This window comes from Podarcis pityusensis, assembly GCF_964106645.2.
Source record: "Podarcis pityusensis genome assembly, chromosome: 14".
Classification (NCBI taxonomy): domain Eukaryota; kingdom Metazoa; phylum Chordata; class Lepidosauria; order Squamata; family Lacertidae; genus Podarcis; species Podarcis pityusensis.
Window position 1 is genome coordinate 11,016,057 of NC_138039.1, and position 22,722 is coordinate 11,038,778.

The 22,722-nt window shown below is 45.8% G+C and overlaps 1 protein-coding gene across 1 annotated transcript; it reads right to left on the reverse strand.

Moving 5' to 3' along the window:
- Positions 1 to 797: 797 nt before the first annotated feature.
- LOC308462451 (parvalbumin, thymic CPV3) lies at positions 798 to 10,577 on the reverse strand (the record flags this gene model as incomplete). Its single annotated transcript, XM_080980108.1, has 5 exons — positions 10,539 to 10,577; positions 9,718 to 9,784; positions 5,976 to 6,108; positions 3,435 to 3,544; positions 798 to 823 (listed from the first exon to the last, which is right to left on the reverse strand). The coding sequence occupies exons 2-5, from the start codon at positions 9,776 to 9,778 to the stop codon at positions 798 to 800; spliced, it is 330 nt and encodes a 109-aa protein (XP_080836234.1). The 5' UTR covers positions 9,779 to 9,784; positions 10,539 to 10,577.
- Between the last annotated feature and the right edge of the window lie 12,145 nt (positions 10,578 to 22,722).

Here is a 22,722-nt window from a genome sequence, read left to right on the forward strand (position 1 = left end):
AATTAAATGAGTGTGCTTGGGCTACATCCAGCAATTTCTTACCTAACGTCTAGGGACCCTGGGGAGGAAATTACATACTGAAGAATGGCAACCATTCAAAATTTAAGCAGGGCATTCATAAGAGACCAAAGCAAGGACTGTAATTCACTAGAAACGTGGGCCAGAAATAGGGACTGATCTTAATGTCTATGATGACATGAAGGTTGACTGCAAAAACATGAATTGTTGTGGGAATGGCTTTTTAATTTTACAGCATTGGTCCCCAACAAAGCCCACTTTGTGGAACATCCTTTGCTAAGACCACGAGCTTTTCAAAATAGATTTTGAGATTTGAGCCTGGGTATCAAAAATCACACTCACCATAATATATCCACTATACATTTTGGAATATTGTTTGGGATAGGAATGGGGAACCCATGACCTTCAGATGTTGTTGTACCCCACTTTCTACCAGTCCCAGCCAGCATGGTCAGGGCTGATGGGAGTTGTAGTTCAACAATACCTGGAGAGCCACATTTGCCCCATCTCTAGGTGAGAAGGATAGGCTAGGGCAAAAGAACAAGAAAATACAGGTAATTTTCAGTGCAGTGACTGATGAGACAATGACCAAGGTCTACACTAGCATGACATCGCCTTTATTAACTAGTGTAGCAATACCTCATTAAATCTATAAACCATTGACACACAGTCAAGAGAAAAAGAAAATTAGCAATGGGTTCATGGGTTTACAAGCTTTCGGAAGATCGTCTCCTATAGATGCCTCAGTTCTCCTGACACGTGTGGTCATTTTCAAGGCCTTAGGAGAGCACCATTTCCTGGAATTCTGCACCAAAAGGGGGAAAAAAGTCATTTGCAAAGCTGACTTGTATAATTCAGACAGTTGCTTGTCTACACCACAATCTCTCATGTAGTGACAGCACAAGATATGGCAGCGAGGGAGTTATGAAATAGGTGTGAAAAATATTGGAATATAGAAGCTGAAATTGTGGAAGTGCTACAGGTTGGTGACTGTGAGTCTTGTAGCTTTGCAAGTGAGACTTTGCAGTGCCAGGGAACAAAAATGACAAATTTAGACAAGGCTAGACTATGTGGGGGACGCGGGTGGTGCTGTGGGTTAAACCACAGAGCCTAGGACTTGCCGATCAGAAGGTCGGAGGTTTGAATCCCCGCGACGGGGTGAGCTCCCGTTGCTCAGTCCCAGCTCCTGCCCACCTAGCAGTTCAAAAGCATGTCAAATTGCAAGTAGATAAATAGGTACCACACTGGCAGGAAGGTAAACGGCGTTTCCGTGTGCTGCTCTGGTTCGCCAGAAGCGGCTTAGTCATGCTGGCCACATGACCCAGAAGCTGTACCCCGGCTCACTCGGCCTGTAGAGCAAGATGAGCGCTGCAACCCCAGAGTCGGCCACAACTGGACCTAATGGTCAGGGGTCCCTTTACCTTTACCTTTAGACTATGTGGACAGAAACTAGGTTTCATCAAGGAGAATGGGTCTATGTGCAGCTAGTAACCTCCAAATTCAGGAGCAGTATACCTCTGAATTGCCAGTTGAGTGGAGAACAACTGGGAGAAGCTTATTGCCCTAATGTCCTGCTTTTGGCATTTCCAGCAGCATTTGGATAGCCACTTTTGGAAATCAGGAAACTGGGCTAAATGTCGCAACAGGTGACTCTTGTCAATTTTGGTTTCTTACTTGTGATGATGATTAATAATAATTCACTTACAAACCACATTTTACATGTGCCTCAAGGTGGCCTTTGCATCAGTTTGTAATGCTCCTTATGAAAATTTGTCAGCATATTGGTATGTATTTTCCCTAATGTAAGTAATTTCCCTTAATATAATGTGTCTTGGGGTGTTGTTTGCACATTTCTGTACACCATTTTGTTTGTTTGTTAGAGAACTGCATCACCCAATTCGAATCCTACCTGTATTTCTGCTCGTATATCATTTTGGGAAGGGTGGAACCACAGCTGATAAAGGCACCCATTTTATTAAAGTCACCTCTTTCTCCCCCCCTTCTCCCCCCCCCCGACCTGCTTGTGCAATAGTTATCCTGGGGGCAGGGGAAGAGGCCCTATTCCTATGAATGAACCTTTTTGTAATGTTAATTGATAACTGGCTTGAGGCTGTGGCTGCAGTTGCTGTTAGATGAGGAGGAAGGAGAGGCAGAGGAAGTCATAGGTGGGGAACAGCCCAAGAGGAAGGATGGGTACCCCAATACAAGGGGGGCAGTTCTGCTGTCTCTCTGTCTTGCCCCATCCTGTCCTCTCCCCCTAGAGATTGCGTAGCACTGGGGGAGGGTGTCAACAAGCCATGGTAAAGGTAAAGGACCCCTGGACGGTTGAGTCCAGTCAAAGGCGACTATGGGGTTGCAGCACTCATCTCACTTTCAGGCCAAGGGAGACAGCGTGTGTCCACAGACAGCTTTCCAGGCCATGTGGCCAGCATGACTAAACCACAACAGAACACCGTGACGGAAACTAGAACGCACAAAAACGCCATTAACCCTCCCGCCGCAGTGGTACCTATTTATCTACTTGCACTGCTATGCTTTCGAACTGCTAGGTTGGCAGGAGCTGGGGCAGAACAATGGGAGCTCACTGCCGATCTTCCGATCAGCAAGCCAAAGAGGCTCAGTGGTTTAGACCACAGTGCCACCAGCATCCCATGAGGGGAGGCTGGGCAGCGGGTGGAGCCATAGGGGCCAACCCCATTCTATCACCAAGAACTTGGTGATTTCCCTGCTGCTGACAGCAGACACACACCCCTCTTAGGTTTCATCTGGCCTCAGATGCCTGATGCTCTTCTTGAACTCTATAGCCTCACCTTAGGCACCTGTACTTGTACCATTGCAAACCTTGATTAAAGCTTGCTTTCTTACTCACACATAAGAGCCTCTGTTGAAGTGTTGTTTACCAGGACAAGGAGATGATTAACCCTTCCCTCCCCAGCTGTCCTTGTTGAAAATGCAGCAATTAGGTAGGCTTAGTACATAAAAGTTTCATTTGCATAAATGGAACGTTTCTAAGTCCAATCACTGCATGGGTGGCTGAGGGAGGAAGACTATGGGGCAGAGATATTTCCCTGGAATTTAAGAGCCACATACCCAGTTGGTCGTGGCTCTTTGACCTGGTTCACTATGAGAGTGAGCAGAACATGAAAAAGTCTGTTAAGTCAGATCCACACCCCCAGGAGCCAGTTTCTAGGATAATACTTGCAGAATGGAATCACCAATAGGTGAAAGAGCCTACCCTCATGGAGAGATGCAGGCCGGCCCATATATTTGGTTGTTGGGGCATTTGTGCTTAGCACTAATCTCACAGAGGGTGCCAGTCAGGCAGTTTCTAGGAGAAAGGGAAGGCGGCAGAAACAGTGGATAGAGGTGACAGGATTAACCTATGCTGGACCATTCAATATCAGCCACATTCGTACCTTCAGCCCCAATCTTCCCATCTCCATCGTGGTCTCCCGCTGCCAAAAGGGTTTTGGTTTCTGTAGCTGTTAACACTCGGGCTCCACTATCAAACCTCTGGAGGAAAAACCTAGTAAGGGAAGAATAAAGGGCACACAACTGAATGCCATTGAATGTACAACTGCCTGAAGAGGAGTCCTGAGCAACACGAAACCTTGTTAACCTCAGTTACACACTGACCTAGTTTGCCGTAACAGTAAGAGCACATTCACACCACACATTTAAACTTTAAAGCACTGTGACAATGCTTTAAGTAGTCATGGAATTAAGTCCCCAAAGAATTGTGGGAGCTGTGGTTTGTTAAGGGTGTTGAGAGTTGTTAAGCGACCCCTATTCCCCGAACTGAGCTACAATTTCCCAGTCTTTCTTGTGAGAAGGGATTTACTGTTAAACCACTCTAGGAATTGTAACTCTGTGAGGGTCTCATAGCAGCTCTTAGTTGCAGGGGTCAGCAAACTTTTTCAGCAGGGGGCCGGTCCACTGTCCTGCAGACCTTGTGGGGGGCCGGACCATATTTTGAAAAAAATAATAATGAACGAATTCTTATGCCCCACAAATAACCCAGAGATGCATTTTAAATAAAAGGACACATTCTACTCATGTAAAAACACGCTGATTCCCGGACTGTTTGCGGGCTGGATTTAGAAGGTGATTGGGCTGGATCCGGCCGCCGGGCCATAGTTTGCCTACCCATGTCTTAGCGCCATTAACAAACTACAGCTCCCAGATTACTTTGAGGATAGCCAAGGCTGTTTAAAGTGGTATCAGAGTGCTTTAAATATATAGCCAAACCACAGCTAAGCATGAACAGGCAAGTGTGCAAGAACTCAGGAGGAAAATCACACCCACTTTGCTCCTTTCCTGCTGCTTGAATCGTGGTCCCCCCTGAGCTTTCTGAATCAGACCATGAGTTGGAAGTATTTGAGAACAGGGACTCTCAATGTGAGGAGAGGAGATAAGACTATGCAACAAATCCTACTTGATGAAACCCCACTCTCTGCCTCAGACAATCTCAGGCCAGGGCAGGACAGGAGCACTAAAGCACTCTCCTGCTTTTGATCCTCAGCACATGGTATTCAGAAGTTCACTTCCAATGACACTAACTGGAGGTAATATATTCATTGGAACAAAGAGGCATCAATAGCTTTATCCCCTACAAATTTGTCTAATCCCCATTGCCTAGGAGATTTTCTTCTCCCTGACAGACGGTGGCGGTGGAGAGGGGGGAAACTGGGCACCAACTTTACCAAATGGAGAATGGTCGGAGGAGCAAGGAACTAAAGCAGAAATGGAGAACCTGTAGTCTTCAAGGACTCCACTCCCATCAGCCTGAGCCAGGTCTGATGGTGATTGGGTTCCAGCAACGTATATAGGGCCACAGATTCCTCATCCCCCAGTTTAAAAAAATGTTGTTACATAGGGTGGGATGCAAATGAATAGGCATTTTTTACCTCCCACATTTTAAAGATTTCTCGCAATAGGAGTGCTATTTTAAATCAAGCTGATTAGGTTTTATGGTAGAAGTGACTACTAGCAGATTCCCCCAGGAAATCATTCTGAGCGGTTCAATAATTTGCATGCTTATTCAAAAATAAACCCTGCTGTGTCCAGTGGGGCTTAGGCAGGGGCGGAGGAAGGGGGTGCAGTGGGGGCGGTCTGAGTTTGAGTTTGGATTTGATATCCCGCTTTATCACTACCCTAAGGAGTCTCAAAGGGGCTAACAATCTCCTTTTCCCTTCCTCCCCCACAACGAACACTCTGTGAGGTGAGTGAGGCTGAGAGACTTCAGAGAGAAGTGTGACTAGCCCAAGGTCACCCAGCAGTTGCATGTGGAAGAGCGGGGAATCAAACCCGGTTCACCAGATTACGAGTCCACTGCTCTTAACCACTACACCACACCACTGAGGGGGGTGACAAAATGCTGGGGGGCACTCACTGCAGGGCCTGCAGCGCGCCCAAGCCAGGCGTCTCTCCTGTGAGTGACGTGGTGGCTTGGGCGCCCACAGGCTCCGCGCTGCCCCAAACGATTCGCCCGCTGCCTCCCCCTCAGGCACGCAGACTCCTTGGAGGCCCCATGGAGCATCCTGCCCTGACTGGCCCCACTCCCGTCCCTGGGCGCAGGGCACACGCACCACCCCAGGCGCCCAATTGGCTTGCTCCGCCGCTGGGCTTAGGCTGTGTAGACGCTGTCTTCGAAGCGCATTTGAAGCACATTCTTTCTCTCAAAGAATTCTGGGCACTGTGGTTTCCCTTCCAGTGTTTACAGTTCCCAGCAACCCTTAACAAACCACAGTGCCCATAATTCTTCGAGGGAGAAGAATGTGCTTTATAGGCATAGTACCCAGAAAGAGTGCACAGGGTGTCTGTTAAATATGGTTCATGCTTATTTTATATTCAAACCAAGGACGCGCCAAAGAAATGAGAGAAACACAAAAGGAAGAGAGATGTCTAGGCAACTTCAAAAGTCAGAGAAAGAGAGCAAAGAGGAGGTGGAGCCTCACTTCAGTTCATCTTCTTCAATGTAGCCGCTTTGATCATTGTCTAGGATGCGGAAGAGATCCTTCAGTTGGCTGCTGCTCTTTTTGGACATGCCACTTATCTGAAAGAATTTTTTGTAGTTGAAACTATCTGGAGCTAAGACAGAAAAAGAAAGCTGCTGTTACCTAGGAGCTTGGAATACAGATGAAGACGGTCACTTGTACCTATGCATCCTGTCTCCAAAAGTTGCTCAGATCCTCTTATGGGTTCTGTGCATGTGTGCGCTTACAAGCGGCATTTTAAGATTTCTTTCACACATGCCTGCTTCTCACGGCATTATCTCCGTGAGGGATCCATTGTCGAGAGGATCAGACTTAATGCATTTCTGTCTTTGGCATGGTTTATTTATTTGATTGTTTCATAAAATTTATATACTGCTTGACAATAAAAAACCCCCCAAAACTAAAAACACCAAAACTGTTGCCAAAAACAGTTTTAAATAACAATTAAAAACATTTTTAAAAAATAATTAAAATCAACGATAAGATGAAAACATTAAAAATATACGGCAACATTCTACACATCTGGGTAAGCCTGCCTTAAAAAACATGTTTTTAGCAGGTGCTGAAAAGAGTACAGCGGAACCTTAGTTCTTGCACGGCTTAATTGACGAACAAATCGGCTCCCGGATGCCGAAAACCCAGAAGTAAGTGTTCCGGTTTTCAAATGTTTTTTGGAAGCCGAATGTCTGATGCGGTTGTCAGCTGTTGTTGAGGGGGGGCTGCACCAATCGGAAGCTGCGCCTTGGTTTTTGAACATTTTGGGAGTCAAATGGACTTCTGGAACGGATTAAGTTCAAGAACCAAGGTTCCACTGTACCGTGAAGGGGTCTGCCTGATGTCAGTAGGCTGGGAATTCCAAAGTGTGGGATGTTGCCACACGAAAAGTTCAATTTATTACAAATGCAAAGCAAGTATTGTGTGGCATCTGTAACGGTGCCGGTTCCGCAGGAGGATCCCGTGGTCAAGGTACTCAAAAACCAACAGGAGATCAAGAAGCAGGAACAGGGTCATACTCCCCCACCCCCTCTCTTGAAAGGTCATCCATCGGGGTGGCCAACGTCCACTCAGACCTGAATCCTGGTTGGGAAGGATCTAAGAAATTTGTGGCATCCAAGAATGCTTGGAGGTGCCCCCTGCCCAATCCTGTCCACCACCTTCCCCCCAAAGGAAAGATTTATGACTGGTCGATAAGGGGGTCCAGAGCTGGTTTCTTTAAGACAGGGGTCAGCAAACTTTTTCAGCAGGGGGCTGGTCCACTGTCCCTCAGACCTTGTGGGGGGCCGGACTATATATTTTTTTTGGGGGGGAATGAATGAATTCCTATGCCCCACAAATAACCCAGAGATGCATTTTAAATAAAAGCACACATTCTACTCATGTAAAAATATGCTGATTCCTGGACTGTCTGCGGGCCGGATTTAGAAGGTGATTGGGCTGGATCTGGCCCCCGGGTCTTAGTTTGGCAATCAAACCAAACCATAAAAGGTAAAGGTAAAGGACCCCTGACCGTTAAGTCCAGTCGTGAATGGCTCTGGGGTTGCGGTGCTCATCTCGCTTTACTGGCCAAGGGAGCCGGCATTTGTCCACAGAAATTTTTCCGGGTCATGTGGCCAGCATGACTAAGCCACTTCTGGTGAAACCAGAGCAATGCATGGAAATGCCGTTTACCTTCCCACTGGGGTGGTACCTATTTATCTACATGCACTTTGACGTGCTTTCAAACTGCTAGGTGGGCAGGAGCAGGGACTGAACAACGGGAGCTCACCCCATCGCAGGGATTCGAACCACCAACCATACCATACATTAAATGAGTGATTGCATCCTTCAAAACAGCAGCTGCAGGGATTTATTTAACTTAGAAAAACCTACAGGCAGTTTAATGAGAAAAATAACATAAATAGCTCACAAAATGAACTTACCAATGAAACACAGATCAATTACAACGATGAGACATAGATAAAATAACTGAATTGGATCCTGTGTATTCAGAACACTGGTGTAGTTAGGTAATTTAAGACTCTGGACTTCAAGGTCTCTTGGAAGCCTTCCTCTAGGTGGCAATGTGTATTATACTTCATTTACTGCTGTGTTTGGATGCCCTCCTACTTATTCTGTTGTCTAGGGCTGGGAGCAAACTATAGGTAGGGGATGTCCTGCTTGTCAGTGTCCTGGAGGCATCAGGCTAACTACTACCTTGGGCTCTTAACCTCTTTAAGATCTTCAGAGAGGAAGCAGACTACAAATGGAAATACAATAATACAGTTGAAGACAGCATCTTGGGCTAGGTCAGTGACTGAGAAACTGTGGCCATGAGGTGAGGTGAAAGAATTTTCCACCGCCAGCCCACCACCACTGTTGCATCGCTGCCAGCCATGCTGTGGTTCTGCTCACACCACCTCTGCTGCCGCCACAGTACCCTTGCCCTCACCCCCACACTGCGTCCTCACCGCTGCCACTGTGTGCAGCCCTGGCATACCCGCCAATATTTCTCTGGTGAAAATAGGGATGATGATGAGGATAATAATACTTTCCCATCTGACTGGGTTGCCACAGCCACTCTGGGCAGCTTCCAACATACCGTATTTTTTGCACCATAACACTCACTTTTTTCCTCCTAGAAAGTAAGGGGAAATGTCTGTGCGTGTTATGGAGCGAATGCCTGCGGGTGGCGGGGGGATCTGCTGCAGTCGTGAGCAGAGGATCCATGGTTCCCCTTCCCTCCCTCCTCCGTGGTTACAAAGCATGGATCCACATGGATCCTCAGGATTTTTGCATTGGGCTACTCCAAACTCACTGTCAGATCACATGTCTGTGGCCACAGCATGAACCACAAAAATCATATATCCACTATTTCGTTTAGAATATTTTTTTTCTTGTTTTCCTCCTCTAAAAACTACGTGCGTGTTATGGTCTGGTGCGTGTTATAGAGCGAAAAATACGGTATATAAAAGCACAATAAACATTAAACATTAAAAAAACTTCCCTATACAGGGCTGCCTTCAGATGTCTTCTAAAAGTTGTACGGTTACTTATCTCCTTGGCTCGGGGATCATGTAACTCCATGCTCTTCAACATTTCTCCCATGAAAATAGGGATGTTCTTAGGAAAACTGGGATATTCCAGGATCAAATCAGAAACCGGGATGGCTTCTGTAAACATGGGACTGACCCTGGAAAACAGGGACACTTGGAGGGTCTGAAATAGGCAAGGCTGTAGTTGCAGCGGCAGGATGGGTAGCAGTGGAGATGCAATGTTGGGGGCAGGGAGGGTGCCTGGATTTGTGGGGGGACAGTGCTGGGCAGGGGGAGGCAGCAGGGTGTTTTGCCCACAGTGACAAAACCTCCTGGACCGTGCCTGCCTGTGTGGCTGTCCAGAAGTTGTTGGAATCAAAGCCTAATCAACCCCAGCCACTATGGACAAGTTAGGAATTTTGGGAGCTATAGTACAACAACATCTGGAGAGCCATAGATTCCCCATTCCTGAACTAATGGACCTTTGGGTCACATTCTTGCCATACATTTAAAGCCTATCACTTCACCCACAGAATTCTGGGAGCTGTGGTTTGCTAAGGGCACTAGGAATTGTAGCTCTGTGAGAGGGAAACTACAGTTCCCAAGATTCTTTGTGAGTAAGCCATGTCTGCTAGGGTGGTATAAATGTGTTTTAGATGCAGCTCTTAGATTAGTTACACAGACAATTTTACCTTGACAGTCTCTGATTGCAGCAGCAATATCAGAAGGGCTGATGATGTCGCTGATACTCATATTAATCTGTCCCAAAAGACAAAAAAGCAAAGTGCTATAACAAGGCAAGCGAGCTTACCCTTTCACTCAGGGAACGGAAGAGATACGAGAGAAGAAACAGCAAGGGGCATTGCATTCGGCTTTAAGACAAAACCTATTAATATGTATCTTTAAAACTGTCTAGACAATCAGCATAAGCATGGCTGGATCTAGAAAACATCAAAGAAGCGTTTCAGTTTAAAGCGTTGTAAATTTAAACAGGGAAAACAGGTGGAGATAAACGGGACTCTGCATCACCATCTGGTGGCACAACGTTATATTGCATATACAACACATATAAATTGCTTTTTCTTTAGCAGTCTAACTGAGTCCCATGTTTAAATAAACCTTGTCCTCATACCGAGCGTATGGACCCCTCTTTGACTCAGGCCTACCTCCATATTTGATGTATCTTACATATTTTTGCGCAAAACAGCATTGTATTTTGAGATGCACAGATATGAGAGATGGAGATGAGAGAGAGAAATAAGGACCGCAGCTGAAAATGGAAAGAGTGGAATATTTTCACTTAAAATGGTTAATCATCCTTGTATTGTGGACAGTAACAGGTAAAAGGATAGCCGATAAATAGATAACAGGTTCATCTTAGAGAAGAAGCACGATGCTTACTACTCAGAGATGTTTTGCTCCCTTAGTCCCTTCCATGGCTTTTCCAGGCAGGGAAACAGTTCACAGGTAAATAGATAATAGCTCAGTCTTAGAGACAAAGCTGTATACTTACAATGTAGTTGGCCAGGCACAGGTGTCTCTGCCCTTTAATCTCTTCACGGGCTGCTCACCTTTATGGTTTCTCTGAGCAGGGAAGAGGTGGGAGGGGGGGAAAGCTGAATCAATATCAGGCAAAATTGTACCTTTGGCTTGGAGTTGTCCACCTAACTTATATAGGATTCAAAAGGTGACAATAGCGACTTAGGTTACCCTTTCATGGATTAGATGCTCAATTTGAGACCCTGCTCAAATGTCTTGCTTAACTAATGAACTGGGTTTTTTTCCCTTCTATTTATACCCAAGGAGAATATAGTAGAGAGAATTGCCGACACTCCCATCTTGGCAATATGTTCTTGCACTGACTTTAATTAGGCCTGCACCAATGAGGGGGAAAGTGTACAGGAACAGTTTTTATAGCAAAGTAGGGCCTGGGCTGCACCTTGCTCCCAACTGTGCGATACTCAACCAGCAAAGAGAATTACAGACACTCTCATCCTGACAATGAATTATTGCACTGGCTTTCGTCAAGCTTAAGTGCAATCATCAAACTGGAATTCCACATGAATTCAATGTGAGGGACCAAAAACATTTGCTTTGGTTAGTAATGGCAAGCTGGATACCAGGGAGAAAGTCTTTAGCTCATGTGTTGCATGCAGCAGGTTCACAAAATTAATGCCTGCCTTGGTTTGGACATGATGTTAAACCATGGTTTAGATTTACACGGGTTACAAGCTTTGAGTTTCTGTGCCAACTCTTTCCTGCGCAGTATGATTCTGAAGACAATGGAAGCTTTCACTTCTGCTTTTAGTTAACCACACTTTATTGTTATATCCAACTCTGAAACTGTGGTTAATCTTGACATTCTTTTGAAACGGTCAGCTTTATAAACCAGAGTTTGAGGCTGGCTTGTTTCAGCATACCATAATTCCGGCAAGCCACAGTTTGTCAGCATTCAGTCTGCTCCCCAGTGAAAATTTGCTTAACAGGGAATGCAAAAGTGTGAAACAGACATTTGAAAAATAACACCACCTTTCCAAGTATGGCTATTTGCTACCATTCATGTGGTAGATATAGAAAATAACTGTGATCTTCAAAATGTGTGGGATCCATCACTGGTTGTTATTTGTGCTGCACAGAAGCAAATTATAGTGGTTGTTAATTCATATAGTTATGCGATGGTACATATGTAGGGGGGGGTGTTGATCTGGAATGAAAATGAATGAAAATGCATTTTTATATATGTATTCTGCACCTGAAAGACATGACAAACTCCTCTGGGGGTATCTTCTTTGGGCTTGCCCCCACCAGAGATGCAACCAGCTGACCCCAGCAAGCTTGCCATATCCTTCCCAGCACCAAAGCAAGGTGCAATGGTTTGGGGAGTATCCTGAGCAGCTGCAGCTAGTTGGGCAGATGGCATTCAGCCGCAGTGGGGCCCAATCATGCTGCTTAGTATCTCCCAGAAAACAGCCTCCTGGAGAAAGCTGCTTCTGCAAGGGTGCAGTGGGTCCAAAGCTAAGCCCAGTGCCTCTCCCCACTTGCCCCGTCTCAGCTGCCAGAGGGAGCTCCATACCATTCGTGATGTGATGGTCTGGGACTTGGGCTCGGAACCAGAGGAGACTCAGTCTGCACCGGATCCTTTGCCTCAGGCATCATCTGAACCAAGTCCGGGGCCTGATCCCGAAGAGTCCCAGTCTGCACAGGTTCCCCTGCAACAAACACCAGCTGGGCTGAGTCAGGGGCCTGAGCCTGCCCTGGCTCCATATACAGGGATTGCCTCGTTGCCTTCAGCTGGGCCATCACTTACAGCTGCTCCACTACTGGTTGGGTCAGGAGAGGCTGAGGCGGCCTCTGGGTCTAGTAACCCACCAACATCTCCCGAGCTGCAGAGACTGAGGTCTGAGAGAAGGAGAGACCTGAGTACTCACAGGAGGAGTGCTCGCCTTCGGGCGAAACAGGGAGGTGAGTCACCGGGGGATCAGGACCGGCCGCTACCCCGACAAAGATAAAAGGCTGTCGAACCCGGCCCCAGGTTGTGGGAGCAACATTGCTGTATGCTAGATCCTGCCTGAGATCTTGTACCTGTCCTTGCCTGGTTTCCTGCCTCGTGTCCTGCCTTGGCCCTGTCGGACTGACTCCCGGCGGAACCTTCGGATTCTGGACCGGACCTGGACCGCGTTTCACGGGTTACCCCTGGGCCCAGCACAGGTGAGAAGGGCAGGAGACAGTGGTGAGGGGGGCTGAAACCACATGGTGGGCCACCCCTGTTCTTTCTGCTGCTCCTTTCCCTTTTCACTCAGAGGTGGAGCAAGGTGGGTGTGGTGCGCCCCAGGTGTCCTCCCTGAGATGCTTGCTGCTGGCGGTGCCCCCCCCCCGGGATGCTTGGCGCATGCGGCACACCCCTGGGACACTCACCCTGCCCCCCGGGTGCAGCTAGCTCTGCCACTGGGGTCACATAAACTTGGGGAAATGAATCACGTTTGTGGAAATGTTTCTTCCTCAGTTTAATTGCTGTGCATTAGAGATGTTGGGAGTGAGTGGCTGCATACATTGAGCGAAGGGCTAACCCTTTTGCCATCTCTTGGGAAACCCCCTGTGGCAGTTAGGTAATGTACAGGGAAATGTACAGAAAACACTGGTTTTTATCCCTCCATGTTTGCTGATCCTATGGAGGAACCTGGAGGTGAAAGACGCCGAGTGACTTCGTGCCAGCCTGACGAAAGAGAAGCTGTCAGCCGGACAGAAGAAACCTTGATAGGGTTTGGAGCGAACCGCCTTTATCAAGCTTCTCTTTCTCGTCTACAACAAAGCCATTTCCTAAAACGTCGCTGCTATCTTGGGAAAAAGAAGAATGAGAATGTAAAAACCTTTTTAATGACAGCGAAAACTGGGACAGCTCTGATAGGACTGTTGTTATTAAACAGAGCTGTGTAAGAGATGATCTGCACTTCAGTTTTGGAACTTGAATACAAAAAAACGCCCCATTGTAAAACACAGTACAGTGGTACCTCAGGTTATGTTCTTAATTCGTTCCGGAGGTCCGTTCTTAACCTGAAACTGTTCTTAACCTAAAGCACCACTTTAGTTATTGGGGCCTCCCACTGCTGCTGCACCGCCGGAGCCCGATTTCTGTTCTCATCCTGAAGCAAAGTTCTTAACCCGAGGTACTATTTCTGGGTTAGCGGAGTCTGTAACCTGAAGCGTCTGTAACCCGAGGTACCACCCTAATGCAATTTGCAATTGAAATATACAACAACAATCGGTGAAGGGTTATAGCTCTGTAGCAGAATTCCTGCTCTGTGCTTGGAAACAGAGGGATTGTTAGAGAGTGTGAGAGCTAGGGAGCCTGGCTCCCTATTCTTTTGCAGTGGGCCCTGGATATCCTGTGCCTCCCCACCCCCTCTTTAAAAACAACACAAAATTACGGTTTATTATTATTATTATTTCTTCCAGCTTTGCTTATAGTCCTTCTAGGCAAACTGTAAGGTGCAGTGCACGGACAGCTGCTATGTGGCCACCATATTTATTCCAACATAGTTTTCTAGCAAACTGAATATGTATTAAGTATAGAACATAATAAGATTATGTACTAGGTGCAGAATGTAGTAAGAGTAGAACTTTTGGAGTCTCCAAGATATACTGCTTAAGATGCATAGGGATGCCAGGCTAGAAGGAATAGTTTACAAACGCATGTATTTTCTTCTGGAGGCTTGGCTGTGAAATAGACCCACATGCCATCTTTCCTGTCGACATGCATTTTAAGACAAATTCCTTAAAAAGCATATTCTAAAGGTTGTACTGGAAAAGGAACTAAGATAGGGAGGAACCTGCCTTAACTATCTGCAGGGATCAGACTACCCCACCACTTCTTCCAACTTAATGATAGTTCCATACCCCATATAAATGGATTTCTACTAAAAATGTAAAGAAGAACCCCACCCACCCCCAGAAAAATAACAACTGAATGCCTAGCAAAGTGCTTTCCAGTTAAAATTATTTGGAAATGATTAAATAAACGAACTGCATAGCGAAGAGACAACAAGGTCAGCTAAAAACATGAAAAGGAAGATGTCACCAATCAGTGACTGTTAAGAAAGAGGTTCTTTAAGGTTGAAACCGGACGCCAGGGACCAAAGTGACACTAATCCTAGCTGAAAGGTTGGTTACAAAAGCTAAAAAGAACTGTATTTCAGAACGAAGGCAATACTTCTGTATAGCGATACAGGTGGTAATCTACAGTTACTGGTATTTATTTATTAATTAATGACACTCTTATCTGAAGCATTGCTTTCTGTCCACCTTAATTAGAATGAATGAAATCATCAGGGGCAAATAAAAAAAGAGGCATCTTAATTACATACACTGGACCAAAAGGCACTTGAGATATGCCAGGTTTCTCTTTTTCATGCTAAATGACATCTCTTTGTCTTAAGCCATTTACTTTTCAGTAGCATTGTTGCTCAAAAAGCTCGAAAAGTAAGGTGGTAAAGCAGCAGAAGGCAGTCGATGCAACACTAAAGAGGAGAAGAAGAGTCGTGCTTGACTGGGAATGGGGCAGAAATTCATCAGTTCTATGAAGCTTCGCAGTTCTATGAATTTTGCCATACTGGTCTCCAGCCAAGTGCTGTGTACAAAAGCACCTATACTATGGCAAAGTATGCACACGGATGCAAATATTAATGAAACGAACAGAAAAACGAGCAAAAATTCTGCTTTGCATAAATGTCTGTATCAGGAGAAATTCACATTGAAATGCTGACAAATTTCCAGGAGGACCTTTGCATTATAACAAAAAAATGCAAACTGAAATAAAAATGGGGGAGAACTGAACTTGGCTGGCGAACTGAATTGCAAATTTCAGAGAAGTGCAAATTTCAAGGGATTACTGTGTTGGTTCTTGCATTGTCTCAGAAAGTGAAAAGCAGGTACCTTTGTCTTTAAATGTCAACTGAATCAAAACTCTCCACCATCCCTAACCCCAGCTCATTTATGAACAGGCAAAAAACTACTTGCATTCAGCAACATACTAGTGAATAGAGCATGTGGGAAAGGCAGGGAAACCGTTTTGCAGTAGGCAGGTTGGAGCTGTGAGTTGACTGTCAAAGATCTGCTGCCTGCAGTAGGAGCCTTTCCTTGTGATCAAAGACGCCATAAATTCCCAGTGCTCTCTCGTTCGTTCAGAGGAAACTAAAGCCTTGGGTAGCTTGGACCCAAGAAACTTTCATTGGTTGGAAAGGGGGCGCACGCAGAAGTAGAAAACATCAAAGAAAGAGAGCGTAGTTTTGTAAATAGCATATCAATTCCAGCAGTTTGTGTCCTTGATTGGCTTACAGCTTCAAAGCAATTCAGTTCTCTGCTGCCGTCGCTACCGTTTGATATACTCTATGATGATCATTAAACAGATTGTTGAGTGTCGTCAATGACCCAGTAACACTATCTTGTGACCGTGATGCTACATGCAATTGTCCAAGATGTTTCTGGTTGCTGTCAGCAGCATAATCAGGGAGGGCGATCTTTCGATTGCTGAATTATTCAGGTTTTCTCTGTTATTTTAACAATAACTCTGCCCTAAAGGTTAAAGGATGATTAGAAAATGCATCTTGAGAATCGGTAAAAGCTATGGGCAAGAGAGGGTGTCGGCTGCGTATATTGTTACCGGCTCCTCTTCTAAGGTTCCAGCGCTTGTGATCATTGTCTTAAAATAATTATCAGTGCAGCAACTCAGAGCCCAGCGACTAGAAGAAGCTGCTGCTACAGCATTGTCAGAGCTGAACAAGTGCAGACCTGATGAGTCCCTTGCATCGCAAATGGATTGCTCATAGATTCGGGACAAACAAAACGAGTTATTTATTCATGGGATGTATGTTTAACTCATTTCCGCAAGATGTGGTGATGGGAGGGAAGGTAGTTGGCTGCAAAAGAACGGGAGACAAATTCACAAAGAGCAGATTCGTCAATGGGCATCAGTCATTGCATCCGGAGCCACATGCCAAAGAGAACTAAGAGGCAAGGATTGGCCGTCTCCATCATGAGGTGCCCCAATTGTCATGTCCCAAGGGCATCTAGATTGGAGGATGAAATTCAAGAATAATTCCGAATCCAATTCGGTATTTACCATATTGGCCCGAATATAAGCCGCACTTTATTTTTTCCAAATTCTGACCATGAAAAGTAAAAGTGCGGCTTAAGTTCGCGACCTTACAAAAAATGGACTTTTACGATATCACTGCTGAAGCAGGCATAAGCGGTAAAACGGAACAACAACAAAAGTTTTATTGCTGATTTGCGAGCTTGAGACTGTTGTGCAATTAACCCTTAGGATTTTCTTCTACCTTTGCCATTTGCGGGTGTGAAAGCCTGTGGAATTGTAGTAACTGAATTTGTGAATTTAGCAATTGTACGGTAACTTTTGTGGGCTTGCAAGATCAAAGGCTTAAATTGGCTCGGAGTTACAATTTTACCAACCGCAGCGGTTTTCAGCCTGTAACCCAATTTTAAGGGAGTGGCTTATATTTGGGTATTGTCTTTTTCTCTCCCCCCCCCCCAATTTTAAAGGTGCGGCTTATTTGCGGGTGTGGCTTATATTTGGGCCAATATCGTACTTTTATTATTTAGCAGTGATTCCTGCCAGGTGACGCTTGGGGTTCCTTCCGACTCTACACTTCTATGATTCTATTTCATTTATATCCCACCTTTTCCCCATGGAACTCAAGATGGCCCCTGTGGGATTCCCAGGCAGTCTCCTACCCTGACACAGACAAGATCCAGGCTGTTTTAGCTTCAGTAAGTTCCTGTGCTTCCAGATCATATCCTAGTTCCTATGGGTTGGCGGTTCGAATCCACGCAACGGGGTGAGCTCCCGTTGCGCAGTCCCAGCTCCTGCCAACCTAGCAGTTCAAAAGCATGCAGTGCAAGTAGATAAATAGGTACCGCTCTGGCAGGAAGGTAAACGGCGTTTCCGTGCGCTGCTCTGGTTCGCCAGAAGCGGCTTAGTCATGCTGGCCACATGACCCGGAAACTGTACACCGGCTCCCTCGGCCAATAAAGCGAGATGAGCGCCGCAACCCCAGAGTTGTCCGCAACTGGACCTAACAGTCAGGGGTGCCTTTACCTTTACCTAAGTTCCTGTGCTTCCAGATCATATCCTAGTTCCTATGTCCTCTATAAATATAGTGGGACTGTTCCAAACAAGCAAAGGCACTGTCCTTTTTGACGTTAACTCTTCCGCAGGACTGTTACAAAAAGAAAATGCTTCTAAGGACTTCCTGGATGCAGGGTTTTGTTTTTGTTTTTCGTTTTTATCTACTGTTAACGATCAACGAAGCAGACACCGCACCTGTCTTACCATCAATTTTTTATCGTCCCTAATGTAATGGTAAGTGTCAAAAGTGTCTCAGATTTGTTGAGCTAGCGGGGGAGCCTCAGTGTCAAGCCGTGAGACAGTTTGCCTGGAAATTAGATAGCAAGCTCAGAATTCAAGTGTTTTGGAGTTCTGTTGCTAACTCTTGCGGGATGCTAACCTTACCCAGTCACTGGACACCTCTCCTGCCATGTCTTGATAGTTGCTTCCAGTTGCCTGCCCTGCAGCCCTCCATTGCCTCCTGGTATTGTAATTTTGGGGCAATTGCAGCTCTGGTCAGGTCGGTGGTTCTTCTTTGGCACAGTGGTTGTCAATAGTTTATTAGTTGTTCCAGTACCGTCCCAGGTAAGGAGGAACCGATGGCCTACCCTGGGGATGCAGACATGTTTAGGACCTAGAAACCAATGCTGCCCCACTTTTCCTTTTTTCCTGCAGCCTCAGGTGGATCAGTGCAAAGGGCAACAGCAACACACAAACCAGCAGCAGCAACAACAATTTTATTATTTATATCCCACCCACCTGACTGGGTTTCCCCAGCCACTCTGGGCGGCTCCCAACAGAACACTAAAAACAGAACCAAACATCAAATATTAAAAACTTCCCTGAACAGGGCTGCCTTCAGATGTCTTCTAAAAGTCAGATAGTTGTTTATTTCCCTGACATCTGGTGGGAGGGCGTTCCACAGGGCAGGCGCCACCACTGAGAAGGCCTTCTGCTTGATTCCCTGTAACCTCACTTCTCACCGTGAGGGAACCACCAGAAGGCCCTTGGCGCTGGACCTCAGTGGTTTGAATCAAAGTCCACCTCGATGTGTTCATTTTGCTGCCATCTCGACTGTAAAATTTGCATAGACTACACTATTCCTCCTTTCGAATGGGTATTGCAGTGATTTTCACCTTTTTTTACTTACCGTATTTTTTGCTCTATAAGACTCACTTTTTCCCTCCTAAAAAGTAAGGGGAAATGTGTGCGCGTCTTATGGAGCGAATGCAGGCTGCGCAGCTATCCCAGAAGCCAGAACAGCAAGAGGGATTGCTGCTTTCACTGTGCAGTGATCCCTCTTGCTGTTCTGGCTTCTGAGATTCAGAATATTTATTCTTGTTTTCCTCCTCCAAAAACTAGGTGCGTCTTGTGGTCTGGTGTGTCTTATAGAGCGAAAAATACGGTACTTACTTACTTCATAAAATTTATATGCCAGTTGAATGAAAAACAAACAAACTTTTTAAAGTTTCTTTTGAACATACTCTAAGTTTCCCGTAATATCTATATTATAAGCATAGAGCAAGTGAGACTGACTTACTGAAATGTTTTTGATGCTACTAGCGAAGTTTTAAGCCAGGCATAGGGAAACTCGGCCCTCCAGATGTTTTGGGACTACAACTCACATCATCCCTAGCTAACAGGACCAGTGGTCAGGGATGATGGGAATTGTAGTCTCAAAACATCTGGAGGGCCGAGTTTGCCTATGCCTGCTTTAAGCTCTTCAGATTTCTTCTGCTGGCAAAGGAAGGGCAAACATAATGTGCTCACAAGCCTCAAGCTGCTCCTGAGTTTTCTCCTCCACTGAGGAAAACACCACCATTTCTTCAGCGCTTGCCACCGCTCTAGCGCGTGCACACTTGAAAACACCCCCTTCCTCTTCCTCAGGCACACAGAAAAGCACCCCCTTTCCCACCAGTGTAATAACTAAGGTAGGAATACTTCCTGCATTTTGCTGGACCTTCGGAAGGCGAAAAAGCAGAAAATGCAAAACAGCATTAACTATTGGAGCAGAGTCAGGGATTATTCTTGAAAGTGCACTCAGGTTGCAGCTGGTGTCAGCAATTGGCACCATCAGGCCCTTGCCAAGGCCCACAAACCCGGCAAGGGGCCATTGGTTGACCTCTGGAGCCTTTTGGCCCTGCTGATTTCCCCACCCCTTGCTGACACAGCAAGTCCTGTAATCTTCTTCCCCAAAGGCACACCCCCTTCATTCTCTCTCTCTCTCTCTAAATAAAATCACAGAGATGGGGGTCCGCCTTCTGAACATCTTGCCTTTGCCCCCCAAAAGCTGGAGCCAGTACTGATGAGGTTAAGAACCAGTCAACATGAATTACAGTGGTACCTCAGGTTAAGAACTTAAGGTCTGGAGGTCCGTTCTTAACCTGAAACTGTTCTTAACCTGAGGTACCACTTTAGCTAATGGGGCCTCCCACAGCCGCTGCATGATTTCTGTTCTCAGCCTGAGGTAAAGTGCTTAACCTGAGGTACTATTTCTGGGTTAGTGGAGTCTGTAACCTGAAGCATCTGTAACCTGAAGTGTCTGTAACCAGAGGTACCACTGTATAGTGGTTTGGCTTTTTGTTGTTGATATCTCTTAATTTCAACCTGTCGCTACTCAGTTACACGTGTGGCGGAAGTGGATAACCTGGAAGAGCAAATTATAGATTACAGCAGGAGCAAACTAAGTTGTAGGGCTGTTAATACTGATCAGCTCTAAGCAACTGCCACTTGGTAAGGTAGTTCTGGAGAGAAAGTAGCTTCTCTGTCAGTTCAGGGTTGGGATGTACCAATTTATCTCCCTGGGCCTTTTTGAACTTGTCCTCCTAGGGCAGAGTAATTGAGCAATACCCTGGATTCCTTGCATTGAGCTCTCTTTATTGTGGGCACTTGCCAGAGTTGAGTAATGCAATGAAGACAGGCTTGTGGAAATAATCCTGTCTTATCCTGGCATTCTGAACCAGGTACAAACATTTGGTTGTGAGCAAAACAAGAGTGCCATCAAGTGGTCGATTATTTCTAGGTAATTCTTTCTCCGTACGATTTTTTATTTCTGTGCTGAGCTACTACTACATATAATGAAATTAAGCCTATCTTGATTTTTGTTGCTTTTAAATGAACTTTAACAAATAAGCGACTGCTCAGGCATGCTCCCTGTCCATCAGTCTTAACGTCACACAATTCTCTCGTCCCCCTTGCAATTCGCTGATCTCGTTGCATCCCAAACTGCAAAGGTGCCAAAGCCAAAAAACCCTTATGGTCGTGTGCAGTTGAGCCATATACATCACCTGCGTATTCTGAAGTAGAGTAGATGCTTTGCATGTGGGAAGATCCCGGGTTCAGTTCTCCAGCCTGGGAAAGGCTTGAAACACAGAACAGACAGCAGTCATTGTGGACCAGGGATGAAGAATCTCCATCCTTCCCACATGCACAAACACTGCCAGGGTCCTCCCCCCCCCCCTTTGAGGGGAGGTGGTTGGGAGCCACATAGCATTGGTTGGACGGGCCAAAGTATACAAACACACAGTTACACACACACATAAACAGAGAGCCCAATAGCTATGGGAATGGCCTGGGGGGAATCCAGCAGGCCAGATTGAGACGACTGGTAGGCTGCATTTGGAGCATGAACTGGAAATCCCCCAACCCTGATACAGACTATATTGACCCTGGGAGACCTATGGTCTGTTTCAATATAAACGTCATTCCTTTGTTCCTTGGGTGGCTTCTCTGACATCCTTAAGAATATTGCCACTTCAGAGTGTTATAGGAATTCTAAGGTCTCAAATATACCATAAATGTTGATAATTGCACACATGCCTAAGTATATAAACCACATGTCTAAAATGGTACAGGAAAACAATCCAAAAGCCATCTTGGCTCTCCTAAAGAATCTCAGTATTTCCACTGCCTCCTTAATCCCCCTTGCCTGAGAACAGGTAGGCAGATAGCAGTCAGGGGAAGTTCCTGAAGGGATTCCTCTCCTATATCTATGAACCTCCTTTGTATTGATCATCAGTTTGCCCAGATGCTCTGCATTAAGGGGTGGCTGACCGGCATCCTGGTTGTCTTACCAAACGCTAATGTTTTGTGCAAACTGTGTCTGGAACTGTGTAAAACTTGCTAAATCCTCAGGAATATCACACCTTGGCCAGCCTGAGCCACATTAACCCCACCTTATGTGTGATGTAATTTCTGACTGTAGAGGGCATGTCCTTCTTCTCCACGCCGAAATGCAAACCCTTAAAAAAGACGTTTCTTCTTAGTTTTGGGTCTCTCTTGCCTCCTTGCAAGGAGGGGAGGGAACTCTTTTGCAACAGAAAAATAAAGATCTGCCTCCATCCGTTCATCTCTGGCTGATCCTGGACTTAGGGGAATCAGTTCCTTGGGGGAGTTGAGCAGCAAAAGCCAACCACCCCTATTTCTCTATATCAAAAGGAATTGCTAGGGTTGTTTGTCAGGTCAGAGCAGCTTTGAGGGCAGAATCCAAGCAGGCAGAACTGACCCTCAAATTTGTCCTAGCACTTCCATAGCTGACCATGCTGTGGGAGGTCTAAATATCCAGTTTGCAACCATTATTATATGTCTCCCACCCCCGGGGCTCCTTTGTCAAAGAGAAGAAATGAGTTGTCCGCACCTAGTTCCTTCTCTGCCATCATCCAGAAAGATCAACAAGTCTTCTGCCTTTGCCTTTTATCAACACTTAATTCCTGCCTTCCTTATATTGCTCTGTGACTCCATGCCAGAAGGAGGCCTTGTCTCTGGGTCCAGGAAAATGCAGTATATGTTTGCTGGTGTGTGTTATTGAGTGCTATTTCCATGCTGGGCTTGCCAGTTCCATTCTGGCTCCCTTCCCCACTCAGCTTTCCATCTTCCCATATCCACACCGTCAGCTAAAAACGAATGCTTCCAAAGCATAACAAAGCTAACACGTTGTGTTGCTGTTTTTTTTTACATTCGCAATGTACAAAAGAAAGAAGGGAAACTTAACAACATAAGTTAAACAAGTAAAGAACGATTCCCTAATTTGTGAATGATGAAGTCTCTTTATATGTACAAATGAACAATTCCACCAGAG